This window comes from Lemur catta, chromosome 1, assembly GCF_020740605.2.
Source record: "Lemur catta isolate mLemCat1 chromosome 1, mLemCat1.pri, whole genome shotgun sequence".
In the NCBI taxonomy this organism is placed as follows: Eukaryota; Metazoa; Chordata; class Mammalia; order Primates; family Lemuridae; genus Lemur; species Lemur catta.
The window spans coordinates 250,380,747-250,398,491 of record NC_059128.1 but is presented as its reverse complement, the minus strand read 5'-3'; the positions used below and the strand labels follow the sequence as shown (position 1 = coordinate 250,398,491).

The window sequence follows — 17,745 nt, the reverse complement described above, 5'->3', positions numbered from 1 at the left end:
AAATGACACCCTGCTTTCTAAGCAGGGTTTGGGGGAATGGTGGGAGCTTCTGATCTTCTTGGCTTGACTCTTCTAGCTTGAAACCTCCGCTCAATGAGAGCTGTTGGGCCCCTTTGTTTTTGGCATATGAGTCAGGGCTGGGCAAAGGAAGAGAGTCCCCACCCCTCAGCCTCACTGCCTGGAATTTCGTCTGTGCAACCAAGAGTAAGAATGAGTGAAGTAAGAAGTTCAGGAAGGCCAGGCGTCCTACCCCTCTGGGAGGCCGAGGCGGGTGGATCACTCGAGATCAGGAGTTCGAGACCAGCCTGAGCAAGACTCCGTCTCTACTAAAAATAGAAATAAATTATCTGGACAACTAAAAATATATATATAGAAAAAATTAGCCGGGTATGGTGGTGCATGCATGTAGTCCCAGCTACTCGGGAGGCTGAGGCAGTAGGATCGCTTAAGCCCAGGAGTTTGAGGTTGCTGTGAGCTAGGCTGACGCCATGGCACTCACTCTAGCCTGGGCAACAGAGTGAGACTCTGTCTCAAAAAAAAAAAAAAAAGTTCAGGAAGCCTGCCCCTCCTGGGAAAAGATTGTAGCCCTTGATTGAGGGAACAGAGATCCCCATCTTCTTGGCCACCTCCCAGGCTCAAGTTTCCTTCATGCTGTGTTGGGGGTGGGGTGGAGGGATCAAGTCATGGCTCAAGTGCCACAGACTTCACCTGTTCTTACTGAAATTTAATAGCTTTTCTTTAATAATTGTTTCTTTATTTGCTGAATGCCCATAGCACAATTTTTGGAAGCCTTAACTATGTATGTATATGTGTTTAAATACTTTTCACCAGTTATGGTTGTTTTTATGGAGAAAAGTTCTGCACAGCTACTTATGCTGATGTTGCAGATGCCATCCCCTGATTTCTTTTTCATACTCACGTATTTTTACAGTATTGACTTATGAATTATTCTAACTTATCATTTTGCAGGTATCTTCCTCTATTTTTCATATATATCCTTTCGTCTCTCATTTCCTGCTATTTTTTCAAAGAAGAAATCTATATTTTTCTTCTTAACCATTTTACATTCAAAATTTCTTTATGTTTTGCCTCTATAGGAGATGAAACTATTTCATAATTTCCCTTTTTCTTATAAGTATAGGTAATTTTTAGTTGTTATTACTTTTTTCCTTCATGAACTTTGTGTGGAAAGAATTGTGTATAGATTAAAAAGATATTAATCATTTGGCATATTTTTAACTTAGTAATTTTTTTTAGTTTAGTCTTTTTACTTTAATGATATTGCCAAACTCCTTTTTTTCCCCTTTTAATCTGTAGTTAAATATATCTGAACTCACATCTTCAGGAAAATATGATGAATGGGACTCCAGTCTAATTGACCTGCACTAAGGATTACCATGGCTATGGAAAACAGTGAAGGGGGAACTGAAAGACAAAGGCAGGATTAATATAGTTCTGAGTAAAAGAAAAAGTGAAAATCTATACTAGTCATGAAAAAAAAGGGGGCAAACATAACAAAAAATAGAACTGCATCACATGAAAATTATTTATTTATATTTAGTCTGCCTAGTACTCAAACTTTGGTTATCTACCTCTAGTTTTTAGACTCTTCCAATACAGATATTGATATAAGGACTTAAGAAAAAGATCTACTACAAAGAAAGTCAGTAACAAACTGACAACTGCCCCCAAATTAGACACATTGACATGGGAAGAACCTAATTACTAGAAGGAAAAAAATGCTTTGCCTAAATCATTATGACCATTATGTTAATTAATTTAAAATATAAGTTAAAACATACTTATTAAGTGTATATAATATTTCAGACACTGTCCTAGATGCTGGATATGAAAACTATACAGAAAGATAAAATTAGGAATGCCTGTAGAGGAAGAGAGATAAGAAGGGAGAGGAAGAATAGAAAAAAGAAAGCAATAATAATTGGTAAAAAGGAAAGAGAGAAATAAAATTAAAGTTTCAATTTAACCTTTATTTTATGAATACATAAATTATTAATATATTGAATCTTGTGAATGTCTCATTGGGTAATTGCAATTTAAAAATGATGTTCTTCTCAGAAAACAAGGTAACCTGTTGAAAAATAATCAAAATAATCAAAAATCTCTGGTAGTACATGGTACAAAGAAACATTGTAACACATTCATAAAGCTATTTTTTTTTTTACCACAGATGTTTTACTGATGCAAATTATTCATTTTCACAACAGTAGATGAGGGCCAGGTTTGTTTTCTTCTATGTGATGTACACTGCAGGACTCCGTAAAATAAATTGTTTGATGATTAGAAAATTGCATCATTATAGACGTTTCAAGGAGTCGCACTTGCCTGCTATTTATAGAGTTTGTTCAAATGCATACTTTATTTTCTTATAATTTATTCTAATGTATAGACTTTAAAAAATTTTTCTGCTATATTTTGTCCTTTTTTGTACATGCAATAAAACATCATTTTTAATACAGTTGAGGAGAAAGTACATTCTAATGTGAACAAATATAGTGCCCACCCTGAGGCATCAAGCTTAGAGTCAGGTAATTTATATGTATATATATATATATTTTTTTTTCAGACTAATGATGTACTCTTTTTCATTCAGCATAAGAAAAAGTAGTACACAGAATTTAAATTTTTTTTGGAAAAGGTGACAAATGACAGTTGACTTCTCACTAGCAAACTTTTGGTTAATGGACCTTGAGGCTCACTCAAGGTACTCTCAAATGAAAATGTGTTATTACTAGGTTTTATCTGACCATTGCCAAGTGAAAGAAGCATAAGGGAATCTAGTTATAACCACAAAGGTTACTCCGCAGATATGAAGAGTTCACTAATTGACCAGCTTCATAAAGACTTTGTTCCTTTCTGTCTCTGCTTCAACTACAACCAGATAACTGCTGCTTCTATTTTGACCATCATTTCTTTACCTCATGCATCATGCTTTCTCATTAGATTGGCTAAAAAATGGCACTCATAGAACTTGATGTAGGACATACGTGTGTTTGCATATGTGTGTGCACATGTGTTTGTGCTCAAGCAAGTGTTTTTGTCTTCTATTTCTTTGAATTCTTCAGGTTCTGGAACTCATACTAAGACATATGTTGGTAGAGAATCTCAAACAGGCTAGTTACTGACATCATTTAGTTTGGAGAAAAAGTTTCATGCTTACCACCCTGGAGATTAGGAACCCTAGGATCAGGTAATTCGTTAGGTTTAATCATGCCTGACTGGAGTCACACATTACAGCGCATAGCAATCTATGGGCAGAGAACATCTAGAAAAGAATTTATATAGGAGAGGGATTTACAATTAAGAGGCAAACCTCACTATGGGACACATTGTGAATTCAAATTTGTTGAATATAGAAACTTTAGAAGACTAAAGACTTATTTTCACATTTAGAAATAACTTATATATATAATATATATATTGATATTTACAACCAAAAATTATTCTGGTAGTTTTAAAAGATTAAATAACCTCTAATAAAATACTGTGATGTGGAATTAGATTTGCAAAAAGATGCTATTTCCTCCGATCCCCACCCTTTTTAGAGTTTTTTGTTTGTTTGCATGTTTATAGTTGGGAGAGTGTAAACTTAGTCTGAAGTGTCCAAGATAAATTCCGCACATTATGCAAAATATACCATCACAGCTCATGAAGAAGCTATGTAAGTCAAAAAAAGAAAGAACAGGCTAAAACTGATAAATGTTGCTTTTTAGTTCATTTTATTATTTGTGCAGAAATAACAAATAATATTCATATTGCTGCTGATTATTCAAAAGAAGTGATAACTAAAATAGAGAAGATTGTCTTAAGGACGAGCTAATCTCTTTCCTAGGCTATCACAACAAATTATTAACTACTTTCCTCAGTAGTCATTTTTCTCCAAAATAGTCTATATCCCATACTCCTTTGAAAGAGATTTCTGATGGCGTGAGGATCAGAGAAAAGACCTGCTATTGTTAACACTTAGGGTGTTATTATTCTTGGTATTTTTTATATAATATGGTCTTTTTTGAAAAAAAATAATGTATTTGCATATCTCCCTCCCTCAGTGAACTTGGATTTATTTCCTTATTTAACTTTTTACATGCACAATCTGGAATGATAGCAAACACATGGCAAGCGCTCAAGGTTTTTATGCAGAGAATTAATGAAACACTTGGGTAAATGTGGTCTCAGACTTTACCTTAATATTTTTAAGGGAGTTAGCTCTCTTTGTTTGCTTGATGCTCTCTGGGACTCAGCAACCGAGTTCTTAGTATTCTAAACCACAGAAAGCCAAATATATATTTAAAGAAATATCGAATTAATGAATCACTTGGCAGAAAATGAACTATGGCCTTAACTTAATAATAAGTTTCAATGGAGATGACTCTACTCCTTACTGATTATTCTAGACTGAGCAACACAGTTCTTAGTGTTTTTCTAAGGTGCTAAATCTTAATAGATATTCAAAAGTTGCTTCTGTGCCATCAAGCGGTGATTGAACTTGGTCCTGTGATTTTGAGAGAGAGAGTATTTATAACTCATTTTGCTTTCCAAGGATTTGCACAAGTACAAAAAACACAGATTAACTAAAATAAAAAGTAATGACAAATGAAAATGGAACAACAGTATAGGAAAATAAGATAAAATCTAAAGTGAGATTAGAAAGCAAGTTTTTAAAATAAATCCATTCTCATTTATCAATGTGGGATTACAAACTTTTATTAGTACATTTTATCTATGACAAAGAAAGACACATGATCAGTTAATTATGTCCACAAAGCAGTTGTGCAAGAGGCCTAACATTTCCTGGTACTGAGAGTAGAGAGAGAAATTTTCTCTCTGAGTCCACATGTTTTAAACAGTGGTCCCCAACCTTTTTGGCAGCAGGACCAGTTTCATGGAAGACAATTTTTCCATGGATGAGTGGGGGTGGGGGCATGGCTTCAGGGTAATTGAAGCACATTACATTTATTGTGCACTTTATCTCTATTATTATTACATTGTAATATATAATGAAATAATTAGCAACTCACCATAGTCCAGTATCAGTGGGAGCCCTGAGCTTGTTTTCCTGCAACTAGACAGTCCCATCCAGGGGTAATGGGAGACAGTGACACCTGAAGTGTGTTGCTTATGTCCAGTCTAATCCTGTTTTGGTTGCTGTCACTGAAGAAAACCCTTATTCACAAACATAGACTTTTCAGTGCCTTTTTGGCAATCTCAGGATATTCCTCCTTGACTTTAATCCAGAATGTATGGAGATTTGAAGTTGTCTCAAACACAATTTGAAGGCCACCGGCATTTGTGATCTCAAACAGTTGATCCTCTACTAGTACAGACAAAGTTGATTCACCTGGTTTATTCACAAATGGGTCATGGATCCATTCCTTCCCAGTTTAGGGGTCTTTAGTAGTTGGGAAGTAATGCTCAAACTCTTTTGAAAGCTGATATAGGTGATCATTCACCAGCTGGGAGAAAGAAGGCCCTGGTCAGTTTCTTTCAAAATTTCTGCTGATATTTGAAACATGTTAAAAATACCAATGTTCACTAGTCACCCCCATAATTCCAGTTTGGCTTTGAATGCAGCCACTTTATCTGCCGACTTGAACACAGTTGCCATTCTCCCCTGAAGTGACAGATTGAGTTCACTGAGCGGGTTGGATATGTCACACAAGTAAGCAAGTTTTGCAACCCATTCTGTGTCACTGAAATGTGCTGTCATTGGTGACTGTTATTCTAAAAGAAATCTCTGGAGCATCTCTAATAACTCAAAAACTCCGGCCAGTGATCTACCTTTAGAAAGTCATCTCACCTCTGTGTGTAAGAGAAGACGAGTGCTCTGTGTCCATCTCACAGAGCTATGAGAACAGACGCGAGTTAAGGGCATGTACTTTGATGTGGTTGATACTTGTGATCACATCCTGCAAAATGCTGTGTAGTTCAAGTGACATTTTTCAGCTCCCCAGCATTTCTCCATGGATGGCACAGTGCGTAGACTCACATTCAGAAGCCACCTCCTTGACCCGAGTAGTGAAACCAGAAAGCCGTCCAGTCATGGCAGCCGCTCTGTCCATGAATATATCAACACAAAATGACCAACTCAGTTTTCCTGATATGTAATTATTCAAAGACTTGAATAGTTCTTCATAGATAGATCAATAGATCAACTCTTCACCAACAGTAAAGGGTTTCTTAGCTTTAGCAATGCAGTTAGCCACTAAGAATGACGCTCTCAGTGCAGACATATTTGATGAAGTGGTGGCCTTAAACAATTGCTTTTGTTCTTTGTGTTCATGGTTTTTTCTTTGCCACATGATCTTCATGTGGCAAAGAAGTTTTGAAGTTTTCATGTCTTCATTGGATAGCCGGTTACCACATATTATACAAAGCAGGTTTGGAAAATGTGAATCATCTGTTGCAATGAACCTGTAATTTAAGTAGGACTCTTGGTATTTTTTTTTAAATGCAGCTATCATTTTGTTGCAGTCTTAGAGTCTTCTGTTCTTGCATCATTGGGTCTTTCCCCCTTTACAGAGAAGCTCTCCAGCGATGTTTGCTTTTTGCTCATTTTTGCTAGGGTTAGGTTGTGAGCTTACCAAAACTGTTACTGAGACAAATGCACAGTGAGAAAAAGAGGCGCAGACAGAAGTGGTAAATAAAATAATGGGCGGGCCATGTGAGGACTAAAATAAGTGTCAGATTCTGACTTAAAGCCTTCAGCCAGATACAGCTTAATTGTCACCTGCCACTCACTGACTGGGTTTTGATATGAGTCTGCAAGCAATTGATTTATGGTCTTGGTAGTCAAACCTCTCTGCTGATAATAATCTGTATTTGCAGCCACTCCCCAGCACCAGCATCACTGCCTCAGCTCCACCCTAGATCGTCAGCATTTGATTCTCATAAGGAGTGTGCAGCCTATTAATAGATACCTTACAATATGGTTTGCCCTCCTATGACAATCTAATGCCGCAGCTGCTCTGACAGGAGGCGGAGCTGAGATGGAGATGGGAGGGACAGGTAGCAACTACAAATACAGATGAAGCTTTGCTGGCTCAAATGCTGGTCACCCCCTGCTGTGTGGCCAGTTCCTAAGAGGCCACAGACTGAACCGGTACCAGTCTGTGGTCCGGAGGTTGGGACCACAGTTTTAAATAATGTATGTGCACTGACTATAGGCATCCCTAGGATATATACAGCAAAATTTATACAGCTGGTTCTTGTGGAACCTCTGAATGTAGACCTGTAAAACTACATTTAAGAGAAGTTTGATAAAAAGTGCTAATGTTCTACTTTTCTGGATAAATTGAAAGAGAGATTTTAGAATATTTAGATAAATGAAGTACCTCCTCTTCATCAACCTTCCATAAACATTATTTCTCTCCTGTGACCTTGTGAGATCTATTAACAAGAGCTGTGTTTCAGTAATATTCTGTACCAAGTGGGATAGTTATGCTGTGTTTCCAAATAACAATGGGGGCATACCTTTAAGAGTCAGTGAAAAACCAGGACTATGATTGGCACTGTCTTATAAAAGCTGAGCATTATGAGAAGGATTTTAAGAAATACAACCCATTTCAGATTGGTATTATATGAAGGAATCCTCATAGGAAGGAATGAAATTTGTCTCAAGAATTTGTTGTGAGGTCTCCCATATACAAATGAATGTAGTTACCATACTTTAAAGATCTAAAATATAAGACATGACCTTACTGTGTCTGGTCTGGAGAAAGTTTAAAACAAATGTAAAAGGAAAAGCTTTGCTTAAACATTGAAGAAAATTTTTTGTAAAATACCTTTGAATATTTAACTTTAAGACAATAAAAAAATTGATATTCTCTCCCAAACTGGCTTTAAAATATGCATCTAAGTTTCTGAATGAATTGGGCAGACATTGTTACTATATATCAAATTGGAAAAAAGGATGGAGAAGTTGGTTATCTTCTAAAAATGATGTATTTAATTTTAGAAAATTTTTATTTATTTATTTATTATAAATATTTTGTTTTTATTTATTTATTTATTTATTTTTGCCTGGCTAATTTTTCAATTTTATTTATTTATTTATGTATTTTTGTAGAGACAGGGTCTCACTCTTGCTCAGGCTGATCTCAAACTCCTGATCTTAAGCGATCCTTCCACCTCGGCCTCCCACAGTGTGGGGATTACAGGTGTGAGCCACCATGCCCAGCCTAGTTCTAGAAAATTTTATCTATAGAACTGTTAAGCAGTAATTGCACATGTCCAATTCTCCAATAAGGTCACTCCTAACTTTTGGCAATAAAGCCAAATCTCATGTAATGTTCACATTTTCTATTTTCTGTTCTCTATGATAAGTGGGCATGCATTCAGCTCACTGGCAATGACCTCAAATCATTAAAGTAACATGAGTAGCATTTATGTGAATTCAAAATAAATTTCCTGATTTCTCAAGCTGAAATTATCATCTGGTCAATCAAAGCCACTGTTACAAACCCTGACTCTGAAAATAATACTAAAGTTCAAGTTCAATATAAACATTAATATCTGGATCACACTGAGAACTGATATTCTTTGAAACGATTTGAATGCCTAAATGTCCAGATGACTCTGTTTTCTAGCTAACCTGAGTCAAGGTTTTTAATCTTCTACATTTTGGGAGATCCAGCAGTCTAAGTCACACTTAAGTTTGCCATTTTTTTTTTTCCCACCTTAGACCTTGGTGAGACAAAAGATCTAAAATCCTGAATATAAGGAGATTGCTATTGTAACATCCAAGTCTCATAATAACAAATAATATTATAAAAACTAATAGAAAGTCTTTTAGAGTTCACCAGGAAACGTTTAGGAAAATAATTTTTGTTGAGAAGCATAATTGAGGAGTTTTCTCCTAGTCACATTTGAAAAAATTTTCTGACACATAGAAAGGAGGCACAATAGTATAATGAGACACTATGTGGCCTCAACCAGTTTTAAAATTATCAACATTCAGCCATTCTTGTTTCATCTATACCTGTATCTACTTACCACTCAATTATTATTATAATATCTTACAGTTCCTATTTTAATAGAAAATGTACATACATTGACATGAACTAATTGTTAACAACAACAAAAACTCTGTAAAATAAATTCAAAGAGGTTTATTCTGAGTTGAATACATGTGACCAATGGCCCAGAATACATGGCTCAAGAGGTCCTGAAAAAAATGTGCCTGAAGTAGCTGGGTGGCACTTTGGCTTTATACATTCATAGAGACAAGAATTACACATAAAACAGTAAATCAATAAGGGGAAGGTGTACGTTGGTTTGGGCCCAAAAGATGGAACATCTCAAAGCAGGAACTTGGAGGTTATAGGCGGGTTCAAAGATTCTTTAATTTGCAGATTTTTTAAAGTAATGAAGCTTTGTTTAAAGGTTTGGAATGTTTTAAGTTAGGATAGGGAAGTCTGTAATCAGACACAAGCCACCATATAGGAAATCTACACTCAAGTGATCTGTTAAGGAAATTCATGGCCTGCAGGTGTGATTTAACCTTTGTTTCTCATGCCTTTAGGTCTTGTTAGTGACTTAGTATCTAATTGTTATGCAGCCTATTGAATGAGAATCTGCATTTGAACAAGTTCTGAAAGTGATTCTTATGTACTTGCCATTTTGAGAAACACTTGCTCTTGATCACAATGTAATACATCTGACATGTCAAAAGGGAGGGAAATGGAAAGCCTCTAAAACAGGATAGAGCATAAAATCAGCAAATAAACTATGAAGTATAAAGGAAATTTCTATTGGTTCTATAACTGGAGCGCATCAGTTATTTTAAAAAGGTAGACAACAAAAATAGAAGTACATTTAAAGTATCATTTCTTTTCTGTTTGGGTACTGCGGTTAGCATAAAATATGGGAAAAGATATTATGAGTGTTTTTTTCTCAATGTTTCTTCCTGTTCATCTATGGCTTCTAGTAACCCTATAATCTACCACATAAGCCAATATTAAAAGCAACAAATTACACTTTTGTTTATTTTATTTGAATGATGCTCATTAAAATTTTATGTTATATACAATTGCTATCAAATTTTATATGTCTAATTAATATTACATTAAATGATACTTTTGTAAAGAAAATAACTAAAGGAAGCAGATGTGTAGGTTCTTAAAATGCAGCTGTTATTAAAATTAAGCAATTAGTAGCAATATTTTGGAGTAATTCCTCATATGTTGTGTAACGTAATTGCTAAGTGATATGTTAAGAAGCCTAAATTTTCGTGCTCTGACATTGCTTAGAGCTAGAAACGTTCAAGCAAATATTAGGCATAGATTTATAAGAAAGAAAATAAAATATAAAAATGAGGGAACTTTTCTGTAAATCTGTAAGACATTAAAAAGTAAGAGCGTCATAATTTTTAAAATATAGCAAAAAACCAAAAATATGTCTGTATTATTGTGACATATATTGACTGAAAAAAGGTCACTCCATCTTTTATTCTGATATTTTTTAACTAGAATTGTACCTGATTATCAAATGCAAAAGTCTCAGTAAATGACTTCAGAAAAGATGAGATATTTCATAATTCACATGTTTATGAAAAGTGCTACATAAAACCCTGTATCCTGTGTGATTTATTTATAGTTTAAAGACAGAGTTGAGATTTTATGCTTCTGTCCCCCTTTCTAAATATTAGAAATTTTCTTGACCTCCTAAATTGTCTGAGACACATAACATATTTTTGTGGTAAAAATAGTAATTAGGTAATTTTTTTTCTTAATATGTGAACATAATCCTAAACATTTTCAAGAACAAGACATAATTGTTTTAACTCATTTATCCTTTATTTATATTTATTTTAGTTTTAAAAATCAATCAATGAAATAAAGTTATACTTCTCTAGAAGTAAGTAAAACTCAATGAACCATATGTATATCTACTTGTCAAATACATCCAATTTAATGTTATTTTTAAAGTCAAATCTTCTTATAAAGCACAAAAATGGAGAAACTGAACTTAGATTATTCCTTTGTTATTAATATGTTTTAATGTTTTTAAAATAAATTATTTAATACATGCATAAAATCAAATATTTTATGCATTTTGTGAAAAAGAAATTGTTTCTTGAAAATATCATTGTTCATTTGATATTGAATGATAGAAAAAAAACTTAGAGAAAGCATAAGAAAATTGAACTCATTTTTCACTCAACTACATTTAAGATCTTGTTATAATGATATCTTAACCTTAACCTATCATTTTGATTTCTAATCCCTTAAAATTGCCCTCTTCTTATCAGCTTCTTCAGACTCGAGAAATTACAAATTAAATGAAAATATTATTAAACCTCTTTGCCACAAAGTACAAATAATCCTTAAGTGCACCATTTAATGATGGATCTGAATCATGCACAGTAAATTTAAATGTCGATAAGTGAATTCACATCTTGAGGAAAGTGCTCTCATTCATGCTGAAATAAATTTCTCAGCCAAGTGAAGAGCATTTATCTCAATGTAAATTTCCCTGCAAATATATATTTAAATATTCAAAATAGTCAAGTGACTATGCTTCTTTTCTTTACCGAAGGGGACAACTTTCTCATCCTAGGTATTCTTTAGAAATTTCTGCTCACCTCATATTGTTCATATCAAAATCATAGCTCAGATGTCTTAATATTTTCTTTTAGGCATAACCAGATAGTTGAGAGTTTATTCTTCTTAACTATGTTTGTGGCTGAGATAATTAAGATTATCTTTTAGTAAAATTTCAATCTGAGAGAAAGGAAAGACTGCTTTTGTAAAATGGCATTTTTTAAATGGAGTATATAAAATTATCTGGTACCTGATTATAATCTAGGTAAGCCTGAGACCTAAGAAAGAAAAATGCTTTGACCAAAGGGATAAATCAGATTAATCCACACCTGTAGTTATGTGATTCAGCCTTTTATCTTATTTCTGTTTAACTCTTAAAATTTAGTTCTGAAGTAGTTATATTTTCATTTAATCAAATTGAAATGGATTAAATATTAAAGCAACAAATATTTGCTTTGTAAAAATTGATAACGATAGACAGGTGTTTCCAGTGTCTTGAGTAAATGAAATCTATATTACATTTATATTTTGAAAGATGTCACAGAATTTTTAAACTCATATTTTATTTTCAGATGTGAAATATTTAAAAGAAGAGGATGCAAATCGCAAGACATTCACTGTCAGCAGCACACTGGATTTCCGAGTGGACCGGAGTGACGACGGAGTGGCTGTAATCTGCAGAGTAGACCATGAATCCCTCAATGCCACGCCTCAGGTAGCCATGCAGGTGCTAGAAATACACTGTAAGTAAACGCTGCCCCTCCCTTCTTTATCTTGGCAGCAAATCTCTCTTTCTGCATCTAAAATCATTTCAAAATTACCTGACATTATAGCAAGCATGCAGAAAAATCTACAGCAACATGAAGTGAAACTACCCTCAGTATTAATCGGGTTCAGAAGAACGTACTCCTTGTTTGAGTGTTATTCTTGACGATAAAGAAAAATAAAGGAGGTCTCATAAAGTTAATATTACTAATTATGTTCCAAATCATAGTGAGGTATATGTGTGTGTGTGGGAGTGGGAGAGGAAAAGTGGTAATGGGGCAAAATCAATGAGAATTGGGAATCTTAGAAGGACCTTGATGAAATTTGTTATGTTGTAATAACTTTGTTATATGTAAATGTGGCTTCCCAGATATGCTTTTAAAATTAGACTAGTTTTTACCTTCTGTAGAACATATACTGTGGCTATAAATACAGGGATATTCATAATGTTTTCTTCATCATCATTATTTATAATTAATAATTGTGTACATTAATTGTGTAACTCTAATAGAACAGAGGCAGTGCTAAATGCTTTGCTGGTATTATTGCATTGAGTACTCATATAGTAGTCCATTGAGTACTTGCTCTCATTAGTCACAAGATACACATGAGGATTCTGAAAATTATAGACACTGAGTCACATAAGTAGCAAATGTTAGATTTGCAACCATGGCATTTTTAGCATTTATCAATGTCATAGGGATATAGTAGACAATTCACAAATATTAATCAGAATGAAAGTGAATGAACTGAAATATGTAAGATAGAAAAGAGTAGAAGAGAGGAGATCATATTTTTTGAACTGCATTATTTGACTTTCTAGTTAAGGAAGATTTTTGTTTGCTTTTTTCTATCTGTCATGAAATTCGTAGCTTGAGCTTAGAATTTGTGTGTGATAATACAATCACATTCAATCCTAAAATGATGAATTCTAAGTACCATTCTTCTAATATGTCTCATTGCATTTTGTTTCCATTTATTCATTCAATAATAATTTATCGAGTGACTACTACATAACAGACATTGTTTGGGGCACTGGAAGTTACAAAAAATGAGCATAAAGAATAACAATAAAGCAAATTGAATTTATCTCCAAGTGTCAAAATCACCACCACAATCACCACCAATAAGAACAATAGCAAACTTCATTTCTTTTACAGCATCCATTCTAGGTAGGAATGACAAAAATAAATAAATAAATCATATATTATAGTATGGTACATACTGATACTTAAAGCAGGGGAGGGTGATAAGGAGGTGGAAATAGGGGTTAAGAAAAGTATGTGTGTGTAATGCAGAAGGAAGGGAAAAGTAGAGAGGCCCAGAGGTAGGAGACTTCTTATTGTTTTTATTTCTAGGTACAACAAGGATAGCAGTAAGATCAGACCAGTGAGGTCAGAGTAGAATGGATTAGGGGAAAAGTAGAGGGTATTAGGAGAATAGATCAGAGAAGTACCAGGGGGACCAAAATATTAATTTTGTTACTTTTTATAGGGAAAATGCCAATCTGATAATGATATGCTCATTGCTTTTTAATTATTCTTAGTTTAGTAGTTATTGAAAATATTATAATGTTTAAATACTTTCAATTATATGAGGTTAGTTTCATTAATTTACCTTCTGCTCTCCTTGAGGCAGATTCAGAAATGAGCATACTTTAGAGCCCAAATGGAGATTATCTCCCAATTTCAGCATTTATTTGACTGTGACCTTGGGAGAATTACTGAAACTGGTCGAGCTTTGATTATAAACTAGAGAATTAATTCCTGTAAGGAGACAACTTAAGTCAAGTTCATGGCATTTAATAGACTTTGAATAAAGGTCAATTGCCTTCCTTTTTCTTTCTTTCTGTTTCTGGGTATATGTAAGAAAGTTAGAAGAGACTTGTTATAGCGCGTGAGGTTTTGCTAGGTAATTTTAAAGAAGGTTCTGGATTGGGTGCTTTCAGGTTTGGGGGCATTTCAGTAATGGATATATGAGTAATTTTGCCTAAAAAACAGAAATATTAAAGCAGAAGTAGATTTGCTATTATAAAGATGCAGTCATTAATCATGCTAATTTTTGTGGCTATTAAATGTCCTGTCCTCTGTCTTGTTTCATACTTGGTCATGGGGTGACGGGATGAACTTGCCTTTTTCTTATTCTACAGTCACAGAGTCCCTTTATCTGTTTACTGTTTATATTCTGGAAAATTGTTTATGTTTGTTGAGAATATTTCATTTTTTCAGGTGCTGACTTACAGTTGCCAAAGTCATTTCCACTGCCTTGGGCACCTAAAGTGGAACTTACTGGGCATTGCTAGTTATTCACCATATTTCAATATACATTATTAAGCAAAATTTCATGGAGGAAGGCAATTGAATTGGCTATTTTTAAAGAAAGTTTTACATGAAAAATTTTACACTTTTAATGGCTGGCCAATTAAAAATAGCATTTAATTCTATCATGGTTTAATATGTAAGTGGCTAGAAGGCAGAGACCAAATCTATTTAAATTATTTTCCTAACATCTAGCATACTATCATTCAAGTACATGAAGTTAATTAAAACTAACTGATGATAATGCTGAATATTCCTTTAAGCATGCAGAACAGTCCCCAGAGATAAAATGAGCAGAGGATGGAAAAAAGGCCTTGAGTAACAGTCAGCATCAAAATTAGAACAAATTGAGAAAATTGGTGCAGACTTCATAAACATTTAAGAATGATGATAACAACATCTTAATGATTGTTTCCAGAGATAGTAGATCATGGCTCCAAATAGGGGCACATGCACAACATACATGATGTGGAAATTTCCATGAGTGCAAAGAGGTAAAGTGGAAAGCAGTGTTGGAGAAGGAAAAAGGAAGTTTAGAATTTGTGGAGCCTAAGTTTGGAATTTCCCTATGGTTCAACAACATTCCCATCACAAATAACCTCAAAGACTGGCCCAAGTGGAGGAACATTTAGCATTTTAGGCCAGAGGAGGAGGAGACATTGTTTCCTGTGGTAAGTGAAAAGAGTGAACATATATCCTCATAATAATGGAAACAGTGATAACTATATTTGAAATAAAAATTCTGTGCTATTGTGGAAAGCCAAGTCTGATGAGCAATAAGAAAGGATAGTTGAATACGTAGTGCCAAGGAGCATAATGGGCAAAAAAAACCAAAACACCTAGTGGAGGAATTCTATCTGTAGGGCTGTTTTAACTTTGTAACCTTGTGATACACAACCTAGAAGACTTAGCCTATAAAATATATCACAGCAATATTTATTTCTTTATAAAATATTAATTGTAAACTTAAACATTGCCTCTATGATAGAAGAGAGTCTCTTTAAAATCAAAATTTAAGAAAGTGTAAACTTTTCACTGTGAGTCACCAACACCTGCAAATTTTACATAATAGGTAAGAACATACTTGGCAACTGAGCAGCTGGAAAAGGCATTTTTTAATCATTAGCAAACATTTACTGAACGTCTCCCATCTAATAGACACTATTTTATTATTTATTTATTTATTTATTTTCACATTTACTCTTTTATTTATTTATTTATTTAAATTTCAGAATATTATGGGGATACAAATATTTTGGTTACATATAATGCCTTTGCCTGTCAAAAGAGGACAGAATAATGGCCAGCAAACGTATAAAAAAAAGTTCAATATCTCCATTCATGGAGATGCAAATCAAAACCACAATGAGATATCACCTAATTCCGGTGAGAATGGCCTTTATCAAAAGGTTCCAAAACAATAAATGCTGGCATGGATGTGGAGAGATGGGAACACTCTTACACTGCTGGTGGGACTGTAAATTAGTACAACCCCTGTGGAAAGTAATTTGGAGATATCTCAAAGAACTAAATATAGAAATACCATTTGATCCAGCAATCCCACTGCTAGGCATCTACTCTTTTTTTAATAGATAACAACTCTAGTTCATATTCCTATTTTTACACAGATCTCTTTGGAAAATAACTTTTTATTTGTCCAATTTGATTTTTAGAAGAACATCATACGAGTCAGATTTTATTTACTTCTCAGTAGAAATAATGTATTTACATTCACAGAAAGAACTATGCACAAAACACAAAAAAGAAGAAAATAACACACTCATTTTCTATATGTGACATTGACAAAGATTACATTAAAAATCAAGTCTTCTTGAAAATGAAAAACACAGAGACAGATTAGTAAAATATTTCAGAATAATGCTTTTTCCCCCTGAGAAAGCTTTTTAGTACTATTTAGTATTGAACTACTAATATAGAAAAATAAGAGCCCAAATTTTAAAAATGTGTGGGGGAGGGTAAAGAAGAATTTATATGTAATTGAAAGAATCATAAAATCTTATGTTACCATTAATATTTGCTTAGTATTTCCTATTTAACAGTGCCATGCTTTGCCTATAAAAAAGAGTAGCTGTTTACACATGTAGATTTTTAAGGTTTAAAGCAATAAATAGTTAAAATAGCTCATAGAAGAGACTCTAGGTTAGCCCAAACAAATTCAATATGAGCAACAATGAAAGGAAGAAAGGAAGGGAGGAAGAGAACAAAGGAACCTGCAGTGTTAAAATTATGTTTAAGATTGATTGAGTTAATAATAAAAAATAAGAAATTCATTATGCACATTTAAAATAACATAAAAATGCATGAGTTCATTTGTTACTAAAATTATATCTTTATAAAGGGTTAAATTGTCAATTTATTGTCCTGACCTATATCTGCTTGACGATTATATCTCCATTCTAGTTAACATGCAAATGAATCATAAAGTTATTCTTTTCTTAACATCTTACATTTTAGAAATGTAGCAAAGTATTTCTAAAGAAATTCTTTCTTTGTTTTCCTCTCTTTTAAAAAAATTACTTTGTACCCAGATAAATTAAATTCTTGACTATATATTTTTTCTACTTTTCTGAACCATCTAAAATACTCAGTTCCCCTTTTGGTTCTCTTCCAATAAAATAGATTAAAAATAAAATCTATAGTATAAAAGATTCAATACAAGTGGGTTTGAGATTTTGTAACTATTATTTTTATCTTCTTTTCCATTCTAAGTATGCAAGATACAGAATAGAAATATTAATGTTTTCAGGTGTGGAGAGAGATTCTTCATTTAATGTATTATTGACTATTTGCTAATTTTCACTCATGAAAAATAATAAAGATCCCACCTACCTAATCTACCCTACTCAAACCTGTACACTTGCCCAGGTCAGTGTATTTTAAATTTCCCTGTGTTAGTTATATCCATTGGACTTTGGCTAGTTTTCTGTGTATTACAGAAAGCACCTGAATGTTTCAGGTTATATAGATTTATTAGACAGGAAGGTGAACGGTCTAAGTAGCATTTAAAATAACATATCTCACTTATCTGGCATCTCATTTATGAAATGCTGATTATCTAATTATCTTGTCTACCACAAATT

The 17,745-nt window shown here is 33.5% G+C and overlaps 1 protein-coding gene across 3 annotated transcripts in view; it reads left to right on the top strand.

Moving 5' to 3' along the window:
* CADM2 (cell adhesion molecule 2) overlaps positions 1-17,745 on the top strand; it is a 1,015,461-nt gene that overhangs the window by 871,795 nt on the left and 125,921 nt on the right. For all 3 annotated transcript variants that reach the window (XM_045557726.1, XM_045557716.1, XM_045557707.1), the window contains one exon: positions 12,134-12,304. In XM_045557726.1, coding sequence (XP_045413682.1) covers positions 12,134-12,304 — 171 coding nt within the window. The remainder of the gene's footprint in view (positions 1-12,133; positions 12,305-17,745) is intronic.